The sequence below is a fragment of the Somniosus microcephalus genome, chromosome 2, assembly GCF_052327205.1.
Source record: "Somniosus microcephalus isolate GS21.2 chromosome 2, FLI_Smic_1.0, whole genome shotgun sequence".
NCBI classification, from domain to species: Eukaryota; Metazoa; Chordata; class Chondrichthyes; order Squaliformes; family Somniosidae; genus Somniosus; species Somniosus microcephalus.
The window spans coordinates 8,046,569-8,070,394 of NC_140988.1; the positions used below are offsets into that span (position 1 = coordinate 8,046,569).

Genomic DNA, 23,826 nt, shown 5'->3' on the forward strand with positions numbered 1-23,826 from the left:
CAGCGCTTTATAAAGGTACAGCATAACTTCTCTAGTTTTGTACTCAATACCTCTATTTATGAAGTCCAAGATCCCATATGCTTTGCTATTACTGTTACAAAAATGTTTTCAGTGAATTTAGTATAAAAACCACAAGGTATAAATCCCACAGAAATCAAGGCATAGTTTGCTGGTAATAGTCTGGGGTGATAAATGTATGAACTGAATCGTTTAATCTGAAGCGCTCTATTTATTGAATCTGAGAGAATGATCAACGGATTAGTCTTGATCTGGAATTAAATTTGCACATTGGCAACTCACTGTCTTTCAACAACTACTCTGAAGAGTACTTCAGGTACAAATCCTACATCCATTTCTGATTAGTTTTGAATTTTTTTTCTTCAATCCTCTAGCTATTTCTGTACCATGAAAAAGAAAATCCTTTTTAAACTGTCCCATTTGAGCCTCATCCCATCAACATATTGTCTGGTTATGCTCCAATCTGTTTGCTTCATTTTACCATCTCTTGCTTTACACGTCAGAACTGCAAATCAGTCAATCTTTGGCCCAGTGGGGTCACCCAGAATATCATTTATATTCAGGATTCCAATAAAAGGACTATCGCCGTTATTATTATTTAAACCGATTGATGGGCTGGCCTAGAAATCTTTTGGAGCAGAGGAGAGGAGATGGGGAAAAGGGGATCTATTAGTTTTAGCAAACACAAAAGCAGATTAAAAGTACATCTTCCTCTTCCACAGCCAAACATAACTCAGCACTCGGACTTCACTGTAATCTCAGTTTTCTTGCAAATTCTCAGCAGACCGTGCAACAGCCAGGGCTGGAGGAGTGGGTGGTTTCCTCTTTGACCTCCGGCAAATCAAGCAGGCATCCAAGATACATATGGGAAGGGACCCGAAAGGCAACCCTCTTCTGATTCTGCCCACTCACTTGAAGGTATCAGTTCATCTCCCCAGTGAAGTGCAATTGAGATTGGCAATGTAAGGGAGTGGGATGTGGAAAATCACATCTATGGCCCATTCCTCAGCATAATACATTGAAATCCTCAATACAAAATGCACTTATACCCAACACTAGGAAGCAGGCTGGAATCCATGCCTTGTGGAAAAACTAGAAACTTGTATGTGGAACTTTAGTTCTGACTTTTTATGCATCGCTTGCAGCATTGGGGTGGGGAAAGGACAAGAGAAAAGGACTATTCGCAGTGGGCAATCTTGAAGGAACTAAAATATCGTTCATAATTGTACAAAGATCTTGGGAGGTAGTTTGCAAAAGAGAAAAGCAAAGGTGATGCATATTCATGCTAGCTGGTTTCTCTCCTAGAAACATAGAAGATAGGAGCAGGAGTAGGCCATTCGGCCCTTCGAGCCTGCTCCGCCATTCAATGAGATCATGGCTGATCATCCAAATTCAGTATCCTGTCCCTGCTTTCTCCCCATATCCCTTTAGCCTCAAGAAATATATCCAACTCAGTGGCAATCAGCCTTTAACAGGTTACACTGGATTACCCTAAAATTGACTCGATTGTATATGTCCCCCCAAAATATTACAGGAATTGTAGATGGTTTCTACAAATATGAAATGTAGTCTTTCTTTCTAATGTATGCGGGCACCCCATAACCTAAAATATCGAGTTCCAAGCTAGCCATCATGTAAATTACAATTTTCTTCTCCCAGCCTCTTGCAGGCACGAGACCCACAGGGGTATGATTCCATGGGTGCTGACTGCATGGTACATTGCTCAAGTGGCCATTCTTCTTGTGTGAACGTAGATATCAGATCTCATTAGACTATTTAACCTTGGGTACATCACAGCAGTGCCTGAACCTGTCCTTAACCTAAGTCTACCTGGGCACTTTCTACTAAGGATCAATGCATTGTGATCCAGACCAGGAACCCTGATCCTCCTAGGCAAGCAGTGCCAAGGTGGGCTACAGAACATCCACTGCCATCCTGGCTGATATGAGCCAGTGCAGTTCATACTGTAGCTTGAACTTGGATTTTCTCAGCTGTGGCTCAGTTGGTAGCACCCTCGCCACCGAGCCAGGTTATGGGTTCAAGTCCCACTCCAGAGGCTTGAGCACAAAAATCTAGGCTGACACTCCCCGTGCAGTACTGAGGGAGCGCTACACAGTTAGAGGCGCCGTCTTTCAGATGCGACATTAAACTGAGGCCCCGTCTGCCCTCTCAGGTGGACGCAAAAGACCCCATAGCACTAGTTCAAAGAAGAGCAGAGGGAGTTATCCTCAGTGTCCTGACCAATATTTATTCCTCAATCAACATCACTAAAACTGATTATCTGGTCGTGGTCACATTGCTGTTTCCTACATTACAACAGTGACTACGCTTCAAAAAAGTAGCTCATTGGCTGTAAAGTGCTTTGGGAGTTTTTTTTCCTGGTTTGAATAGCTCAGTACCACACTAGGCAGTGCAGTTATCCATTAAACCACCAGGCAACCTCGCATATAATTCAGGTGATCTGGTCAAGGGTGAAAGAACAAACTTGCAGTTATATAGTGCTTTTCACATACTCAGGATGTCCCAAAGTGCGTCACATCTGTAACTACTTTTTGAAGTGAAGTGTACTCAATTAACAACCAGCAATGGAACCTGGGCCGTTTTTGGTCTGTATGACAACTATTCACTGATGTATCTAGCTGCATCCTTGCAGGAGTGTTATTGGAGTATTCCTCTAAAGGAGACCTTGAATATGCTCGGTTGCTTTCAGCCATCAAAGTACTTATGGCCTAGACGCGGTAGGAAACACTAATGTTGAGGATTACAATTATTAATGGAACTTGAGTGCTAGGGGCTGACCGTCAAGTGAGATTTTAAAAATCAACAAAATGTGCACACTTACCCAGTAAGATAGTTATGGGAGAGCTGCAATTGCTATAGATGCAGAATGGGAGACAGGCTAATTCTGTTAAAAGCATCAGTTTTTTTTTTTAAATAAAAAAGGGGAAAGAGTGGAGCTTTATTGCAAATGCTGAAGGAACCATCTTAAAAGAAAACCTATTAGTCTATAAGATGCACTTCAAAAGATCACAGATAAAACTAAGAACTTCAGCCTTTGAACTGCACAATTTAAGCACACGAGGGGCAAACAAAAATGGCAATAGCATACATTTTATAATAAGCCTTCTCAGAATAACCTTTCAGCTATTCAATTTTAGGATTGCTGTGCAGTGTATTTCAATAGGCATTTTCAGAGTATTATTTGTTGTAAAGTAGCACACTGCTCAGTGTGGTTTGCCATGGTTAGCTCCCAAACACATTACTGTACCACTTAAAGATGCCGTTGTTGCTTTAAAATGAAATTACGAGAATGAAAGCCTTTAGATAGTGGGCATTAAGAGATGGTACAGCAATCACAGCTAAGTGTAATTAAATTTAATGTACCACATTATAAAGCTGCTCTCCAGCTCCAGTTTAAAAAAAAATGCAACCTAATGTAATGCCTATATTTCAATTTCTACTCATTTTATTAAAACTGCAAATGTGTAATTAAGCACTTGACTGGGCAGAAGGAGTTGATCATGCCAGCAAAGCATCATTTTTGCAGGGCTGTCTGGTCTTTCTAAACATCCAATCTTCTTGCTTTTGTGAATTCTTAGTCGCTCCCTCCCAATGATTGCGAGCTGCAAAATACTTCCTTCAGGCAGGTAACCGCTGATCTCTAATGCAACAGATCAACACAACGGTGCCCTTTGGTTTGGAAAGAAAAGAAAAAGTTCTTCATTTGGCATATTCATCTCTTTTCTGCTCCTTGGTAAATGTTATACTTAAAAGGTGAGTAAATTTCATGGAATGAACCACTAAGCCCAACACTCCTTGGTCAGGTGCAGTACAGATTAGGCACAGTAAAGCACCACTTACCGCTTCCAATACTAATCTACAAAAAAAAACTGCTCAGTTTCCCCACACCAGCCATTCTTGTGCTCTGAGAAAAACAAGACAATCTGTCCGGATTTGTGGGTAGTTCAATGTCCGGATTTGTGGGTAGTTTAATATCCAAGTTATTTCATTTAAAGCATTTACGATGAAATTTCATCCAAATAGTCTAAATTGAATCAAAAGCAAGTAGCCAAGAGCAGTGCTCGAATCCACTATGCTATTAATCTCTTTGGTTTCATTTTGGTGTCTTTCTCCAAATTCTGCAACTTTTATTCCCCCTTCCATTCCTTTATTTGACAAAATAAAACTTAAGACATCTAACCACAATGCAATTCCATCATGCTAATAGTTAAAAATCTTATTTGTACAGCACCTTTTATGTCCTCAGGATGCCCCAGAGCACTTCACAGCCAATTAATTAGTTTCTGAAGTGTAGTCACTGTTTGTGTAGGCAAACATTACAGCCAATTTGTGCAAGGTCTCACAAAGAGCTGCGAGATGAATGACCAATTAGTCTGCGTTGGTGGTGTATGTGGAGGACAAATTCTGGCCAGGACACGAAGAACTCCCCGCTCCTCTTGCCATGGGATTTTTTTTAATGGTCTAAAAAAAAGATGGCACCTGACACTCTAGCATTTCCTAGACTAGCCAGCCTATGTGGTCAAGTAACCTGGAGTGCGAATTGAGCGCGCAACCTTCTGACACAGTGCTACCATTTAGCCAACCAGATTAAAATTAAGTACATGTTTCACTTGTATTATCTTACCGATTAAACAAAACCGATGTGGTCACAGCAGTCTCTCAAACAACTATAGGTAGTTTTCAGATGTTATTACATAGAGCATTTAAATTTTCATAGAATCGCATCCAAAGCCACAATTTAGAACAAAAATGAAAGTGGTGCCAACGTGCGCTTGTTGCTTCACCAAACTTGACACACGCAGTCTAGATATTACACTCATCATTCTGGTCTTCACTTTCCAAGCAAACGTTGGAAGCGTGCACGAGTCAGGCATGTCAAGAGGGTGAACAATTCATCTCAATCGCTGCATGTTATTCCCAGATGTTTCGCTTGTGCTCAGTGCCATGGACCAGTCCCCAAGCGGACCCTTCCTCTTTATGAACCGAAGTGTGGTCTCATATCCTCAATGGCTAGCAACGTTGCACTGCCAGGGTCGAAGAGAACATCAAAGGTCGATAAGAAAATCAGTGTATAATTTGGTCACTGGAAAGGACACGAGATATCTTGTATTCTCCTAGTCTTCAGAATTATCACTGTCAGACTGTATGACTTAGACAACACCATCAACACAACAGGTTCCACTTGATTACTTTTAACTTACAACTTCTTGGTTCAAAAATCAAGACAAAAATGCTTCATTAATTCTTCCTGATAACACCAAACTTGGACCAGTGTGTGAAATGGAGTCCACCAATGGAGCTGGTGTGCTCAACTCTACATTAACTACAAACAGAAGAATTGAATTATTGAACTGGTCATAGCATGGAGCTGTCAATCAACAATCAAAGGGTACATTGTTACCAGGCTGGTTGCCATACCTACCAACAGCATACTTGCCTCCTCCGTTGGTTTATAAATAGGTTTGGAACAAAGAGTCAAAGGTCACTGCTTTTCCTCTGGTTATCTCTGCATATTCTAACATTAAATATTTTGTTGTATAGTTGAATCCAGCCAGCTTTCACAATAGGTGGTTAAGGCACCTGAAAACAGTCTTTAAAAATCCATCCAGCTATGCGAATGTCAATTCTTTCCCAACAGAGAAAACACAAGTCTGCTGTAATCAACTTAAAAGTAGTACTCAAGCCCCAACAAAACAAAACAATTCCACAGGAGATGAACACAATGTTTAACTGACAGCTCCCAATACAATGGAGACAATCAGATCGTTGGTTGGTAGTATGGCAACTCGCACTTCCTTGTACTTCAACCTATTTAATAGTAACTCATTTCCTAGTCTTTAAACCTTCTCAATCCCAAACCACATCAGTATCTTCTGGTGAACTCAAGTGCTGGTTGATCCGGGGCAGGGTGGGGAAAAGAGAGAAAGAAAAAGGGAAATAAAATCTCAGATGCTTTATGTTTCTATGAAATGTAATAATGTTTATTAAATTTAATTTCAGAGTTTAAAAAGTTTGTATCCTTCCACAGCAGTGAAAAATCAATTGCCCAGGAATTCTGGGTCAAATGTATGACAATAACTAATGGGGTTAAAAAGGATTAAACTATGAAGACAGGTTGCATAGACTAGGCTTGTATCCTCTCGAGTATAAAAGATTAAGGGGTGATCTAATTGCAATGTTTAAGATGATTAAAGGATTTGATCGGGTAGATACAGAGAAACTATTCCTATGGTGGGAGAGGCCAGAACAAGGGGGCGGAACCTTAAAATTAGAGCCAGGCCGTTCAGGGGTGATGTCAGGAAGCCAGAATAGGTAGAGGAAAGGAGGCATGCAATTGAGAAAAATCAGTCTCAGACTTCCTCCTAGTTGCACCATTCCCTGTATACTTGACAGTCTTTCCAATGATCTTAAGAGAATGTTCATAAAATTCAAACCCATGTAGAAGGTAGATTTAAAAAATGTCATGCTCAGTAACTTTTACTAACAAAAGTGTTAAGAACTGCAAAAAATGCCAACACTCGATCCATTTCTCTCGCTGCTAGATACAGTCTAAGGAAATGCAAGCTTTCTGAAGATTGACACAAAGACAGGCCCTTGTGAATTGTTCTAGATCAGCTTGGCTCAGTAGCAGTACGCTCAGCTGAGTCAAAAGGTTGTGGGTTCAAGCCCCACTCCAGAGATTCTGGCACCTAATCTAGGCTGACATTTCAATGCACTGCTGAGCATGCCGCATTAAACACTTGAGGACTGCAATAACATCTCGACGCCAAAGGTTTTTCTCAACTCCCCGAATGTTAGTCAGGGATTGCTCCCATCATTGCTAATTCTATATTTAAGTTAGACAAAAAAAAAGTGTTCATTTATGGCAGCTCAGAGATGAAAACGATCTAAAATGAATTGTTTGGCAAAGGTATTTCCAACCCCCCTCGTCCCAAACGTCATCAGTTGCAGCCAGTGGGACAAACAACCAGGCCTCCATCCATTTGTCTCAAAGGTGAACCGCCTGGCAACCATTCACATTGCAGTGTGGCAGACAGACATCAGTGGTGTAGGCCATTGGGCTCAGTGCACATTTTACTACACAGTGGTACTTACTCTCATGGTCAAGCCCCCAATATGCTGTACCATCGCACCACCCACAATTATGTATCATCATTTTCATTTTTCTCAGAACTGAAATCTTACGGCAGGTTATTGAGCCAGTCTCAAAAGTGCTAATTTTGTACTTTTAAAATCAAGGCACACTGCAGGACTTGAAATCAATATTTGAAATTGCAGCAGTCAACTCGTTTCTTGTGGCAGAGGTGCTGCAAAGCCAGATTTGCAAGTCTCAACAAATTTGGAAATAAGATCAGGAGCAAGTACATCAGTTTATAATTCATCAGCAGTTTTGCAGTTTATCAGCAAGTCTGTAGCTTTTAAGCTCACTTTATATCTTTATCTACATGATGCGGTCAGAATTTTTAAAATACATAAATCGTAAAATTTGAAGGTATTTTATTTTACAAGGAGGACACTATAGTACAGAAATTAGTATATTGTTGCATGTGCAGGATAAATACACACCTAAAACCAGCAAGCTCAGTCTAAAAAGGGCATGACCTTAAATGGATTAACAAATCAAGTTAAAGAGGAAATTAACCTCAAAGTCTTGCAGGAAGAGAGGCTGGCGTTTACTGGGATGAATATAACATGCAGAAACATGTTAAAACACTGATCAAAAAGGAAAAGGTAGATCGAAAAAGAGCACAGCTGCAGATGTCAAACTGAACAGCAAGAAATTCTTTCAATACTTCAACAGTAAGGGTGCAATCAGAACTGATGAGATGCAGGAAATAGATCAGCTTGAAAACCTTGAAACAGAGGATGAATACAAGAGAGTAGACATTCCAAATGACCATTCGCTCCAAGCACCCACAAGGGAAGATGTGAGCAATATGCCCTCCCCAGAGTTATCCCATGCAAAATTAATGACTGATATAAATTTTCAAAGGGGAATTGGATAAATATTTAAAAAGGAAAAAGAAATGTAGGGTTATGGGGAAAAGAGCAGGGGCATGGGACTAATTGGATAGTTCTTTTAAAGAGTGCTACAGGCACAGTAGTCCGAATAGCCTCCTTCTGTGCTGTCAGGCGAAAGGTTATCAAGCCGAAACGTCCACTGTTTCTCTCTCCACAGATGCTGCCTGGCCTGCTGAGTATTTCCAGCATTGTGTTTGTACTTTCAGATTTCTAGTACCTGCAGTACAGGAAACTTTGGTTTATCCGGAGGTTGTATGTCCGGAATACTCGATCTAACGGCAAAAATCAGGCGCCGTTTTCTGTAAGTTTTTTTTTTTTTTTTAAGTTCTCGTTCTTTTTTTCCCCCCCCAGTCAGCCACTGCAAGGTCTGCAGCTATAGCAACAGCTTCAGCTACAGACGCTTGCAGCTGCCTCTTTAGAAGCTGTTGCTAAGCAACAGTGTTTGTTGTCAGATACGGAGATGAAAACCTCTGAATGCTGCAACATTAACTTAGTATGTCCAGCAGTTTTGATAGATCGGCAACACGCCGGTCCCGTCAGTGCCAGATATCACAAAGTTTCCTGTATTTTACTTTTGTACAGGCAACTATAGATCCATTAGATTTACTCCAGTTCCACATATAATAAACTGTTATCAGGTGTAAATCCAGGATGAAACTTTAGCATGTGCATTAGCTCAAGGGTAGAAAACAGGTACTTATTACAGGAGTGCCATCAGTGGCGGAGGAGAGGAAGTGTGCCCCGAGTGGGGTGCACCAGTGATCAGCGTTGGGACTACTACGGTTTCTAATTTCTGTCCCTGACTTGAACTCAAGAAACCAAATGGCCAGATTTGCAGATTATACCAAACTAGGAGGCAGCACAGAAATCACAGAATAAGTTGGACAAAGTGTGCAAGTGGGCAGAATAATGGCAGATGAAATTTAATACAGACAAAATAAAGTCCTGCGTATAGGAAGGAAAATAAATTGCCAATACATATTCCAGGAACAGTGTTGAAACAGCTAATAATGAAATTGACAGAGACCGAGGGGTCTTAGTATTCCAACCAATGCAGTGCAGCAATCAACAAAGCGAATTGAATGATGAACTACATCGTCAAAAATAGTAAAATACCAGTTAGAGGAAGTGAAGATCAAACCGAGACGTCAGAGGCAGTGCAAAGAGCACTAATTATTCCGGGTGAATGAATGAATATGGATCAAATGGCCATCTTCACCAGTAACTTTGTTGTCACCTTTGCTGTACTGGAGAGATGGAGCATACTTGAAAGTCAAATTTGAGGAGATAATAGGTATTCCCCCATATCATAGAAAAAGATAGGAGCAGGATTAGGCCATTCGGCCCCTCGAGTCTGCTCCGCCATTCAATGCTATCATGGCTGATCATCCAAATTCAGTATCCTGTCCCTGCTTTCTCCCCATACCCCTTGATCCCTTTAGTCTTAAGAAATATATCCAACTCCTTCTTGAATATATTTAATGAATTGACCTCCACTGCCTTCTGTGGTAGAGAATTCCACAGGTTCACCACTCTCTGGGTGAAGAAATTCCTCCTCATTTGTCCTAAATGGCTTACCCCTTATCCTTAGACTGTGACCCCTGGTTCTGGACTCCCCGACCATCGGGAACATCCTTCCTGCATCTAGTCTGTCCAGTCCTGTCAGAATGTTATAAGTTTCAATGAGATCCCCTCATTCTTCTAAACTCCAGCGAGTACAAGCCCAATCGACCCAATCTCTCCTCCTACGTCATTCCTGCCATCCCAGGTATCAGCCTGGTGAATCTTCGCTGAACTCCTTCCATGGCAAGAACATCCTTCCTCAGATAAGGCGACCAAAACTGCACACAATACTCGAGATGTGGTCTCACCAAGGCCCTGTATAACTGCAGTAAGACATCCTTGTTCCTGTACTCAAACCCTCTCGCTACAAAGGCCAACATATCATTTGCCTTCTTAACCGCCTGCTGCACCTGCATGCTTACCTTCAGCGACTGGTGCAGAAGGACACCCAGGTCTCGTTGCACTTCCCCTTCTCCCAATCTATTACCATTCAGATAATAATCTGCCTTCCTGTTTTTGCCACCAAAGTGGATAACCTCACATTTATCCACGTTATATTGCATCTGCCATGCTTTTGCCCAATCACCCAACCTGTCCAAATCATCCTGGAGTTTCAGATTATTTCCCCCCAAATTCTTAGTGTCAAGAAATTTATTTTCCAAAATTAATGTTTTGTATGCAGCATTATACATGAACATTACAACTCTCTTAGGATGTTCACACCTGTTACTGCCAAGATGAACTCTGAAGTTCAGCTTTTGTTAATCTAGGTCAAGGTTTGAACTCCTATATCGGAAGTGAAACCCGCAGGAGCTGAGAATGCACGAACATTTTCCCAAGACCTTTTTTATTCTGTACTATTTATCATAACATTACCAGAAGTCATATGGAAGGAAAACAAAACGGGCATTTTGAGAACGAAAAGGACCTTCTTGCTTCCGGGCCACTGGTGACACCACTGATGGGAAAGGGCTGCAGGCATTCCATAGCAGCTGTACTCAATGTAAGATGGGTCTAGAATTTCAGACGGGCTTGGGAACTGATTTAGAGCCACCTGACTCCAGGAAAACATTTCACCAGCTGGGTATATTGTAAAAGGAAGGGCGAGTGCTGCACAACAGATGGCAATAGGCATTTTCTCTGCAGGCTGCAAATCATACTTCAAGGGGACTGGCATAAGAACGAGTCTTGGGTCTCTGCTGATGCTGTTCTCAATCTGGCCAAATGTCCCAGAGTATCCCGATTTTTCCAAGCAGGGAAGCAACTAATAAACACACACTTCAACTCCGCCTGGAGCAGAGTCAAGGTGGAAACTTGCCATACAGATAACTAGACATGAATCTACTCATTATCATGTGCATTAGAGCAACATTAAGTCTTTTTTTAAAAACTAGGTTACGGCCAGCATTAATCGGAAAATCTGGAGACTCGAGGTAACTGAGGATCATCACTGATGAAGGTATTCCACTGTTAGACGTGACATGTCCTCCAGCACTGAACAGCTAGAAGGTGCAATAGAACATAGGAACAGGAGACCATTCAGCCCCTTGAGCCTGTTCTGCCATTCAATGAGATCATGGCTGATCTGCAATCTAACTCTGTATACCCGCCTTTGGTCCATATCCCTTAATACCTTTGGTTAACAAAAAGCTATCAATCGCCGATTTAAAATTAATTGATCCAGCATCAATTGCCTTTTGTGGAAAAGAGTTCCAAACTTCTATCACCCTGTGTGTGTAGAAGTGTTTCCTAATTTCACTCCTGAAAGGTCTGGCTCTAATTTTTAGACTATGTTCCTTAGTCCTAGAATCCCCAACCAGCAGAAATAGTTTCTCTCCATCTACCCTATCTGTTCCCCTTAATATCCTGAAAACTTCAATCAGATCACCCCTTAACCTTCTAAAATTCTAGGGAATACAACCCTAATTTATGTCATCGCTCCTCGTAACTTAACCCTTGAAGTCCAGATATCACTCTGGTAAACCTACGCTGCACATCCTCCAAGGCCAATACAGGAAACTCTCGATTTACCGGCACCTAAATAACCGGAAATCTCGGTTAACCGGCAAAATTCAGGAGTAGATGCAGGTAAGTTTTACTTCATATTACTTGCCTTCCTCGATCTGTTGCTGTGCAATCGGGTGTGGCTGCAGCTGTTGCTAAGCTAGAGACGCTTGGAACTTGTGGCCATTGTTCTGCAACTGTTGCTAAGCAACAGGGTTTGTTGCTTTATACGGAGCTCTCAGCTCTCCATATCTTTTACTATAGCTCTCGGTTATCCGGAATTTTTGATGAACTGGCACCACGTCGGTCCCATCTAAAAAAGAGTTTCCTGTATATACTTCTGAAGGTGTGGTGCCCAGAACTGCTCACGGTACTCCAGGTGTGGTCTAACCAGGGTTTTGTATAGCTGCAGCATAACTTCTGCCCCCTTGTATTCTAGTCTTCTAGATATAAAGGCCAGCATTTCATTAGCCTTTTTGATTATTTTCTGTACCTGTTGATGACATTTTAATGATCTATGTACCTGGACCACCAAGTCACTGGACATCCACTGTTTTTAGCTTTTTACCAGTTAGAAAGGACCCGGCTCTATCCTTTTGTGATCCATATGACCTCGCATTTGCTTACATTGAAATCCATTTGCCACAGTTTTGCCCATTCACTTAATCTATCAATATCCCTTTGTAATTTTATGCTTTTTTTCTTTAAACCAGTTAGTCGTTAGCATAAAAAGTATACCCCATAATCTACTCACTGTTTTGAGCCAGGGCTTGGAGTAAGCAGTCAAGGCATCCATCTACGCTATCTGATGTACCATCAGCAGCGGTCAGCTTCAGTTTCTGTAGGGCATCATTTAGGTTATCTATTTGTTTGAGAAAAGACAAGAAATCACTGCAGAGACTTAGAATTATATCAAAGCTCGTTTATACAACAGGCATCAAAATGTATTGATTTTGATCAAATCTTGTAAGAATTACTTAAAACAGTACACTGGTTTTTTACTTTTCCCCCCCACAAAGTTAACTTCATCATAGGCAATAATCACCATGTTCCACAAGACATTTTCCTTTTCAAACCATAGCTTGAGCAAACTTTTTTTTTTTTAAAGTCAGAAATTGACTAATGATTAGTTGTAAATTTCTCTACTTTCTCAAACAATCTTTTTGCACTATATTTGGTGATGCACACCCTTTCGTTTGCACCACTTCCTTGAACACCATTCAAATACTTTTTGCGAGGAAGCTCAATTGTTGCATCACGACTTGTTTAAGGTAGAAGTAAAACCGCCGCTGCTCGATTATTCTTGATCAGTTTAATTTTAACGGTCCTAAGATAATGGCATCTCAACCAACTGGTATGTATACGGTGTGCTGATTATCTTTTATGGTAGTATTTTTTTTTTTTTAAATATATGTGAGTAAGAGCCATAAACAGTATTATATCATTCATGTAATCTGGCAACAGAGACATTACTACAACAGCTCACATTTATATCGTGCCTTTAACAAAAAAAATCCGAAGGTATTTCACTGAAGAGGAGGGGATTGGCACCAAGACTAAGTTGAAACTCTTGTGGCTATTGAAGGCTTGGTTGAATATTTGGTTTTCAGGGGGCTTTTAAAAAAAGTGGAGAAAAGCAATGGCAGAGGGGTTTAGGGAAGGAGTGCCAGACAGCATGACCGAGATGGCCGAAAGCTTTGCCACCAATGGTGGAGCAAATGGAAGGGAGAATGCACGACGTCCAGTCACCGGACCGCAGAGCACAAAGCTGGAGAAGGTGGTAGAATTAGGGTGGAGCGAGACCATTTGCAAAGAATGAGGATTTAAACATTTAATGTGTGTTGGGGAACTGGGTGCCAGTGTAGGTCAGCAAAGGCAGGGGTGGTGGGCAAGCAGGATTTAGTGCAGGACAGGGTGTGAACTGTGGGTGGAATTTTGTACAAGTTGGAGCATGTGAAGGGTGGAGGTCAAGAATCCAGCAAGTGGCACACTGGAGCAAGTGAGTCTACAGGTGACAAAAAGATGGATAAGGGTTTCAGCAACCATGGGGGTTAGGTAGAGATGGAGGCAGAAGATATTGTGATGGTGAATTTAAGTGGTTTTGGTTATGTAAAAACTATGAAGTCTGTAATCTCAGTTCTGGCTTGAAGAGGACCCCAAGGTTTCAAACAGTCCGCTTCAGCAACGCAGATGGAGTCACTGGCAAGAAAGTGGAGCTTTTGGCAGGGCTGAAAACAATGGATTAAAGTTTGCTCAATATTCTATTAGAGGAAATTCTGTCTCAACCACAACAAGATCAGAAAGATCAATGGGTCTAGGGAAGTAGTGGAGCAGTAAAGCTGGGAGCCATCACTTATGGACAGTGAACCTGTGCCTATGGATGATGTCATTGAGGGGCAGCATGTGGATTAGGAAGAGGAAGGGGCCAAGGATGGATATATGGGAACTCCAGAGGGAACTATGCTACAGAGGGAAGAGAAAGCATCACTGGAAATTCACTGGCTGCATTGAGACAGGCAAGCGCAAAACCACACGAGCACCAAGAGGAGGCAGTGAAGGAGGATGCATTATCGACCCCAATGAACGTCAGATGTTGAGAAAGACAAGGAGGGATAATGCACCAGTCACAGGGGATATCATTGGTGATTTTGACTCGGACAGTCAAACTGGCTGGAGGTATTTAAACAGGGAGCTGTGAACAGAGAGGTGGGAAGTAATAGCATTCAAAGACCCTGGAAAAGAAAGGGCGATTAAATACAAGATAGCAATCGAGGGGACACATTAGTCAAGTGTGGGCTTTTTGAGGAGACATGGGACAATGGTGGGTTTGTAAGTGACAAGAATAGTGTCAAAGCAAAGGCAATTATTAAAGATCATAGAAATTTACAGTACAGGAGGCGATTCGGCCTATCGTGTCTGTGCTGGCTGAAAGCTATCCAGCCTAAACCCATTTTCCATGCTGGCAAGCATAGAATCTTACAGCACAGGAGGCCATTCAGCCCATCCTGTATGTGCCAGCTCTTTGACAGAGCTATCCAATTAGCAGAAGGACTAAAAAGGGTAACTGGTGAGAAGTTGGATGGGAAGTGAGCAGCAGATGGTTCTTGTGACAGAAAGAAGCTTGGAGAAGGCAGGAACAGAGGGAGGTCATGCGCTGGTATAGGACAGACGTAACCGCGGGACAACGGTAGACAAGACTGGCTGGGGAGTCGTCTCCAATGGCAGAGGCACAAGTTGCTGAAGAGGGCAGAGGGAGACGGAAGAGGAAGAGAGCGTAGCCAGGTGATGTACAGAAGGGGTAGGCAGGGCTGGGGTCTACAGCCAATATGTATGCATGATCGGACACAAATTAACACCTCAGATTACATGGACAAATGCTGGAGAACTAGACACTGAGGAGGTTCTTAAGAGTAGAACTGTAACTGATTCACAAGTACTTCCATATAATTTTAGTTTGAACCTTATTAAATTATCAAATGCTTCCATAAATTAATACTTTCCCAGAACACAAGATGTGACTCCTAATATTACCATCCAATGCTAAAGTGGGCTGACAAGTGGCAAGTAACATTCGCACCACACAAGTGCCAGGCAATGACCATCTCCAACAAGCGAGACTCTAACCATCTCCCCTTGACATTCAATGGCATTACCATCGCTGAATCCCCCACTATCAACATCCTGGGGGTTACCATTGATCAGAAACTGAACTGGACCAGCCATATAAATACTGTGGCTACACGAGCAGGCCAGAGGCTGGGAATTCTGTGGCGAGTGTCTCACCTCCTGACTCCCCAAAGTCATTCCACCATCTACAAGGCACAAGTCAGGAGTGTGATGGAATTCTCTCCACTTGCCTGGATGAGTGCAGCTCCAACAACACTCAAGAAGCTCGACACCATTCAGGATAAAGCAGCCCGCTTGATTGGCACTCCATCCACCACCTTCAACATTCACTCCCTCCACCACCGGCGCACTGTGGCTGCAGTGTGCACCATCTACAAGATGCACTGCAGCAACTCGCCAAAGCTCCTTCAACAGCACCTTCCAAACCCGCGACCTCTACCGCTTAGAAGGACAAGGGCAGCAGACGCATGGGAACATCACCACCTACAAGTTCCCCTCCAAGCCACACACCATCCTGACTTGGACCTGTATTGCCGTTCCTTCACTGTCGCTGGGCCAAAATCCTGGAACTCCCTTCCTAACAGCACTGTGGGTGTACCTACACCATATGGACTGCAGCGGTTCAAGAAGGTGGCTCACCACCATCTTCTCAAGGGCAATTAGGGATGGGCACTAAATGCAGGCCTAGCCAGCGACACCCACATCCCATCAATGAATTAAAAAAAAAGTATCACTAAAACAGATGATCTGGTCATTATCACATTGCCATTTGTGGGAGCTTGCTGTGCACAAATTGGCTGCCGCATTTCCTACATTACAACAGTGACTACACTTACAAAGTGCTCCATTGGCTGTAAAGCACTTTGGAACACCCGGAGGTTGAAAGGCACTTTATAAAATGTAATCTCTTTCTTTCGAGCCTTAACGTTGGAGGAAACTGCATGAGCAGGCATTATAAAGCAACTGAATAACAAGGTCACTCTTTGCCCCTCCACCTGAATTTTTTTTTTTTTTTTTTTTTTTATATAAACATCCATTTCGCTTCCTCCCACATATACCACTAGGCCGAGCAAAACAAAATCAATTGCTCTCATTATCTGGTATTTCAAATGATCCAGATTCCTATCAGCCACACCAACACCTTCTCACGAACTGCGTGGGACTGAATAACTTGTCAGATAGCAGTTCCCTTGATAATTTGTAATACTGCAAAAACAAATTTTTACAAACTGTAGCAGTACCACTGGAAATATAGAAACCTGCCTTGACCAATGATTATGCCAACAGTACAACCCCACATCGGTTACAGTATATCCACACACTCCTTTTGCATCATAAGGGGCTAAAAATCAATCAAGGCCATAAAGCCAGTAGACACAAAGAAAAATAGGTGACAAGGTCTCTGGTCTGATTATAAAATCCCCTGGGTGTAACATCTTAGAACAAATTAGTCTACTCACTGCATCTTATGCACCCAGATGTACGTGGGAGGCAGACTGCAAGAAACATAAACAAGAAGCTTTCTGCTTCTTTACAGGAATACATTCACAGTTCCATCAGAGCAGTTAAACGATCACTTGCCCAATATGCTAACCTGTCCAGGTGGTCACTTTTGGTTTCAAACCCCAATCATGAACTGTACCTTCAATTGCTACCAAGAAACTACAATAGGGTGCTCTCCACAACAAAACTGGGGGAAACCAGAAATTCTACACTTCCTTTTTAATAACTTTGCAAAGTAGTACACAATCACATCAATTCTGAGCTTAGAAGCATAACTTTTACAATTAAGCATCGTCAACAGTATACATTTGCTTGGTTTCAATTCAACAAGCTTCACTGATAATCATATAAAATTTGTTATAACTAAATGTTGTTTTCTTTCTTTTTTTTCCCCTTTAATCAATTTAAATTACTACATACTATTACCTAATCTTGGCATGCAATCCTTAATACTAGCTTGCTGAAACTTTTGCTCATGAAACTAGTGCCATGTACAAAGAACTTGCATTTACACAGCACCTTTCACAACATCAGGACGTTCCAACACGCTTTACAGCCAAAGTGCTTCTAAAGTGTGGTCACTGTTGTAACTCAGGGAAATGCGACAGCCAATTTGCACACAGCAAGGCCCCATAAACAGCAATGAGATAATGACAAGATAATCTGTTCTAGTGATGTTGGTGCAGGGATAAATGTTGGCCAGGATTGGGAAGAACATGGGATTTTTAAGTCGACCGAATGTATATATTTATTAATAATCTGATCAAATAAACATTCACTGGATCACATGGAGAAAAAAATATTTGCATGGCAGTAACAATCACAGGAAATGACAGTAAGAATTGGCAGAGGCCACACAGTGACCCCATGTCTGGAGATTCTGAATAAACTTCAAAAAGCAACTAGATTTAATTGTGCTCTGTACCACTTTTTACACAAACAAAACAAAGGCAACAAGTATTGAGCCACATCTTACAGAAGTGAATGAACTGTTCTAAATTAGTCTTAATTAAAAAATTACCAGAAAGACAGATACTATGTAGATAGCCATACACAGCAAGAGAGGAGACAGCAATGGAGGACCATCCCTTTTCATATATAACTTTAGTCTTTGCATCAAAGTGCCAGTTATTTAGTGGGTACGAAGGACGTCTAATGTATTGGATACATGAAGCCTCTCCCCCACTATAGGCAACTTTCACTCAGCTGTCCTTGAACCCCATTGCCACAGCTGTGTGAACAGTGAACATATAAAAGGACACCTGACTTGAAACATGATTTATACACTACTAGTGAGTTGACCTAACAATTCATTTAATGACAAAGTTGGGTACAAGCTATGGTCCACATCAGCAATGGGATAAAACAGACCTAAAAAAAGGATCTTTGTAAAACAGGTACACAGAACACAACTTGGTATTATGCTAAGCTATTTAATGAACATGGGTTTAAAAATGTTGCTCCATTAAATCCGATTAAGCACATTTGGTAAGATAGAAGCATAGGAACAAGATTAGGCCATTCGGCCCCTAAAGGCTGTTCCGCCATTCAATCAGATCAAGCATGTTCTTGCCATGGAGGGAGTGCAGCGAAGATTCACCAGACTGATACCTGGGATGGCAGGAATGACGTATAAGGAGAGATTGGGTCGATTGGGCTTATATTCGCTGGAGTTTAGAAGAATGAGAGGGGATCTCATTGAAGCTTATAAAATTCTAACAGGACTAGACAGACTAGATGCAGGAAGGATGTTCCCGATGGTCGGGGAGTCCAGAACCAGGGGTCACAGTCTAAGGATAAGGGGTAAGCCATTTAGGACTGAGATGAGGAGGAATTTCTTCACCCAGAGTGGTGAACCTGTGGAATTCTCTACCACAAAGGGCAGTTGAGGCCAATTCATAAGAAATATATCTAACTCCTTGAATATATTTAAAGGCTAAAGGGATAAGGGGAGAAAGCAGGGACAGGGTACTGAATTTGGATGATCAGCCATGATCTCATTAAATGGCGGAGCAGGCTCGAGGGGCCGAATGGCCGACTCCTGCTCCTATCTTCTGTGTTTCTATGTTAAGGCTGATCTGTATCTAACGCCATTTACCCGCCTTGGTTCCGTAATCTTTAAAACCCTTGCCTAACAAAAATCTATCAATTTCAGCTTTGAAATTTTCAATTGACCCCCAGCCGCAACAGCTTTTGGGGGGGGGGGGGGGGGGGGGGGGAAGAATTCCAGATTTCCACTACCCTTTGTGTGAAGAAGGATTTCCTGACATCACCCCTGAACAGCCTAGCTCTAACTTTAGCTCTTGCATCCCCCTTGTTCTGGGTGCATGCAAGAGATCTCCCAATGATAGTACTTGGCAAATATCCTGAAATAATGTTTTTATGGAAGAAAATGGCATTTGATGTATTAAGTGAATCTTTTATCTTTTTTTAAATGTCAGGGGAAGCTTCTAAAAAAAACAGGTCAAATGCTTTCCTAAACCTTTCTCCAAGCCCCAAATGATTTGTTACTTTGTCATAAAAGGTACTTTTTAAAATTTGGACATTCAAGGTTGCACTGCAAAGGGACAAAAACAGAATGTACTACAGTCCACCCGTACATCTCATGACAGCTATCTACAGTGACATTACTGCTGAGTCAAGGGAATGGTTTCCTTTTTGCCAAAGAATGGTGTGTTGCAATACTGACATGAAGAGGGAGAAAATTGCAAAGTATTTGGGGTTGGGAGAGGGAAGGAGGGAATAACTTGCAGTGGGGAAAGGAGTTAAAATGACTTTGCTGGCAGTTTCACGGAATGGTGCAAGAAAGACAGGTGCCAACATGAAAGGCTACATCTATAAAGGAGGTCAAGATAGCTGACCTTTGAAGAGAAATAAAACAATTAAGTGGAGACAGGATGTCCAGCGTGTCAACTGCCTTGAACAGCTTTATTACCGAGGTCACAGTCCAAGGCATCTTTTAATTAGTATTCAGCAGTTTGAGGGATTGATTGAGGAGGCAGCTTACACATGTTTACATTAAGGTCTGTAACCAATCCGTGCATGCGGGCCAAGATCCAATCAGATTGCAGGAATGAATTTAGCATGAGCCGGACATGCTTATTTTAATGTATAAGAATGATGAAGTTTTTGCTGTAACAATTTGGAAAAGTCTGGCTCCGACAGAACAGACTGTCTCCCCACCGGTGTAATAAAGACAACTTGATTATCGATTTGAAAACCTTGTGTCGAGTGTTGGTTTAAAATACTCCACAACAAACTCATTCTGCGGTGCTATGTTGTGAAGAAGCTCATTTTATAGCAATTATTCAACAGGGATTATCACTGCTTCAGCCTGCAGTCCATCCTCTATGATAATGTAGCCTTCTTGTGCTCTTTAGATGTAAGCATTACAAAAACAATTTCACGTCTGCTTCATCGGCCAGGTTTTTAAAATAAGCCAAAGATTCCCTGAAAAGCTACTTGATGCAAGGTGGTCAGGTCATCCCAAATGAAAAACATTAAATGCTAAAAAAAAAAACTGTTATAATGTGGATTTTGCTGCAATATAGCTCAAAAATATAGCTGGAGGATTTTCCTTGAGGAAATTGTAGGACTTTCTTTAAATCAACCAGCTGAAACTGCAAATGCTGCACTACAAAAGGGCTAAAATTGGACAGTGCCATTATTTGCTATTTTTGAATATCAAAATGTCAGATCTAGCCAGCTGTGCTAGAAATCCAAGCAACGCTCAAAATTCCCTCCCCTCCCTGCAAACGGTGTTGCCAGACAGACAGGATACTAAGTATAGGGCAGGAACAGCCAAGTCCCAAGCTCAAGAGGTGTCACATAACTGGCTACTGGCCCAACTTTGCTATGTTATTGATCTTGATGTGAAAGGATCTATTTTTCCTCATTCCTCCTCCTCTCCACATCGATCTTCATCCTTCAGAACCTTTTGCAACAGGGGCTGGATTCATGTGCCATACTAGTGAATGGGTGATGTATTAAATTGCTTTAAATACAACATTTAACATGCTTGGGAACAGAGCACAATCATGTCTATTGCAGAGCATTATCTAAAAAACCATGATCATTTGTTGATGCTGAAAGGTGATTAAAGTGCCATGGCACACAACACCTGACTGGGAAGATGCAATGATTTACTTTATACAGGGTGAAATTTCAGCGCGTTTAAAACGACTCAATGCATGCAATTCAGAGGTCTGTACAACAGAATGGAATGTTTAAAAAAGCAATTGGTATGGCATCACATTGTGGGCATTACCATGGCTAACCACCACAGGAAGTTTATTTTTGATTTTAACCACTTCCCTTGATTTAAATTATGTCCCAACTACTGAAATTTAGCCCAACTCAAGTCATCGCAGACACCTCCATGATCATGTATAGCTTTTATGCTTAAAAAAGTGAGCGGCAGTAGTCTCCAGTCATTACTTAGATGAACAGAAAATACTGATGGGATTATATTTCATCCTCTATAAAGGTGGTAGGGAATTTAGCCAAATTTTCATTAAAATATTGGCTCAGTACTGTAGTGTATTTGGTTTTAATATAAAAAAAATGTTCCAGGTAACAGTTTTCATGAACTGTTCTTTTGGGGTGGGGGGGGGGGGGGGGGGGGGGGTGGTGGGGGGAAGAAAGAGGTTTAAAAAATAAAGTGGACAAGCTCCTAGTATTTGGAAGGATACTCGTTATCACATTTTATAACTAATCTAGGAAAGGAAAGGGGATATCTGGCCAAGACTGACTGCATTCTGCCTGAAATCTCTGCTACATTTTACAAAGGATTCCCAGTATATACCGTGCACAATTAGCACAAATATCCAAGATGCGACATACGAGATTCAAGTCTTGCGTCACTATCTGAAGTACAATTAAGGCTCTTCTTGTGTTGTAGACGCTTAGGAAACCGATTCATGTCTGGGGCCCTCTGCAGAGGACGGTGAAAGAGGAAGACAAGCCCAGGGCATATATTTCTTGGTTTTTTTTTTAATAAAAGGAAATATACATACTAGAAAATGTGGCTTTTTAAATATTATTTGTTTCATCCCATCACTTCTGTCCTTCCTAAGATGTCAATTCCTTGCTGGGATACTTGCCATGTTTAGAAGAATGAGAGGCGATCTAATTGAAACATAAAATTCTTAAGGGGCTTGACAGGGTAGATGCTGGAGGTCGTTTCCACTGGCTGGAGTCTAGAACTAGGGATCAGTCTCAGAATAAGGGGCCAGTCATTTAGGACTGAGATGAGGAGAAATTTCTTCAAAGGATTGTGAATCTTTGGAATTCTTTACTCCAGAGGGCTTTGGATGCTCAGGCGATGAGTATATTCAAGACAGATGAATAGATTTTTGGATATTAAAGGAAAAAAGGAATATGGGATAGGACGGGAAGGTGGAGTGGAGGTAAATCAGCCATATCTCTTGGTTCCTCGAGTCCAAAAATCTATTGATCTGCGTCTTGAATATACTCATTGACTGAGCCTCCACAGCCCTCTGGGGTAGAGAATTCCAAAGATTCACCACCCTCTGAGTGAAGAAATTTCTCCTCATCTCAGTCCTAAATGGCCGACCTCTTATTCTGAGACTGTGACCCCTAGTTCTAGACTCCCCAGCCAGGGGAAATAATCTCTCAGCATCTACCTGGTCAAGCCCCTCAAGAATTTTACACATTTCAATGAGATCATCTCTCTCGCTTCTAAACCCTAGGGAATACAGGCAGAGTCAACTCAATCTCTCCTCACAGGACAATCCCCCTAGCCCAGGAATCAGTCTAGGACCTCTGGTTGATCTCCCCAACTTCAGAAAGGGGTGCTGAAAGCCAGTTTTAAAGGCCACCACCAACACACTATACAAGACCATCCAACGCCAAGGGTGCAAACAATGTCTCAATACAGTAGTGCAGTGACAGTTGATTCATCACTGCATGGATTGTTCCGCGCACTGCCAATAAAAGGAGGAAGTGACAACTGCAGACACGGGGGGGGGGGGGGGGGGGGGGGGGGGGTTAGGGATGAAGGAAGCAGAACAAAATGATGCATGCATTTTGCTGACCCACCCCCCGCCAAGATTTAGATTTAATGTTTCACCCTTACTTTTAAAAAAATGCTAAATAACAAGGTGCTTAAGGCAAACATGGCAGTGTAGACTGAAATCATCAGGTTACACGCTGATTAAGATTTAAAAAAGTAAACGCACGCACAATAGAAGGATCTGCTTTCACCCGGGTTGCTTTTGCAAGCTTACTTATAATCTATTCATCCACCTACTTCTCTTACCGCCTTTAAGACGCTCCTTAAAACCTACCTCTTTGACCAAGCTTTCGGTCATCTGCCCTAATTTCTGCTTATGTGGCTCGGTGTCAAATTGTGTGTCTTATAACACTGAAGCATCTTGGGACATTTTACTACATTAAAAGGTACCATAAAAATGTTATTACCAAGATATCTTCACTGCTTTCCTCCCTCAGCCACATATCGCTCTCCACCCACATCCCCTTTTCTCCAACCCCCCCAAACCCTACTACCTTCCGTGTCTGCCCCTGGAAAAAAATTCTCTCCCAAATCCACTTATGAAATCCCAACTGTCCAGCCGTTGGCCCTCCATTCACCATGACATTCCTGCAGCTACTGATCTGCTCAACCACACCCTCACCACCTCGTTTGATGTCCTAGTCCCTATTAAAACGATTACTCTCACACCCTGGCCGTTCCCCCTGGTATGGCCCTCATCTTCGCTCCTTTAAGTCCAAGGAACGCAGACTTGAACAGATATGGTGGACAACTGGTTTAGCCATTCACCGCCCAATATGGCTGGATCACAAAGCATTATCGGGTCCTGCTCTCGTCTGCCAAAATTGCTCACTATTCCAGAATCATTCTGAAATGCAAAGATAAACCCCGGCTCCTATTCTCTACTGCTAACCGTCATCTTAAACCCCTCTCCCGTCTCCTCCACCCTCACCTCAGACAAGTGTGAGGAGCTCATGGACTTCTTGATCTCCAAGATTGAGACTATCCATTCAGCTGCCTCTACTACTTCCCTTCCTTCCCAATGCCCACTGGGC

The 23,826-nt window shown here is 42.0% G+C and overlaps 1 protein-coding gene across 4 annotated transcripts in view; it reads right to left on the minus strand.

Annotated features, from left to right (window-relative positions):
- Window positions 1-23,826, minus strand: part of rap1gds1 (RAP1, GTP-GDP dissociation stimulator 1) — a 94,448-nt gene that overhangs the window by 67,288 nt on the left and 3,334 nt on the right. For all 4 annotated transcript variants that reach the window (XM_086006395.1, XM_086006386.1, XM_086006377.1 and 1 more), the window contains exon 2: window positions 12,383-12,490. In XM_086006395.1, the coding sequence (XP_085862521.1) occupies window positions 12,383-12,490 (108 nt within the window). The remainder of the gene's footprint in view (window positions 1-12,382; window positions 12,491-23,826) is intronic.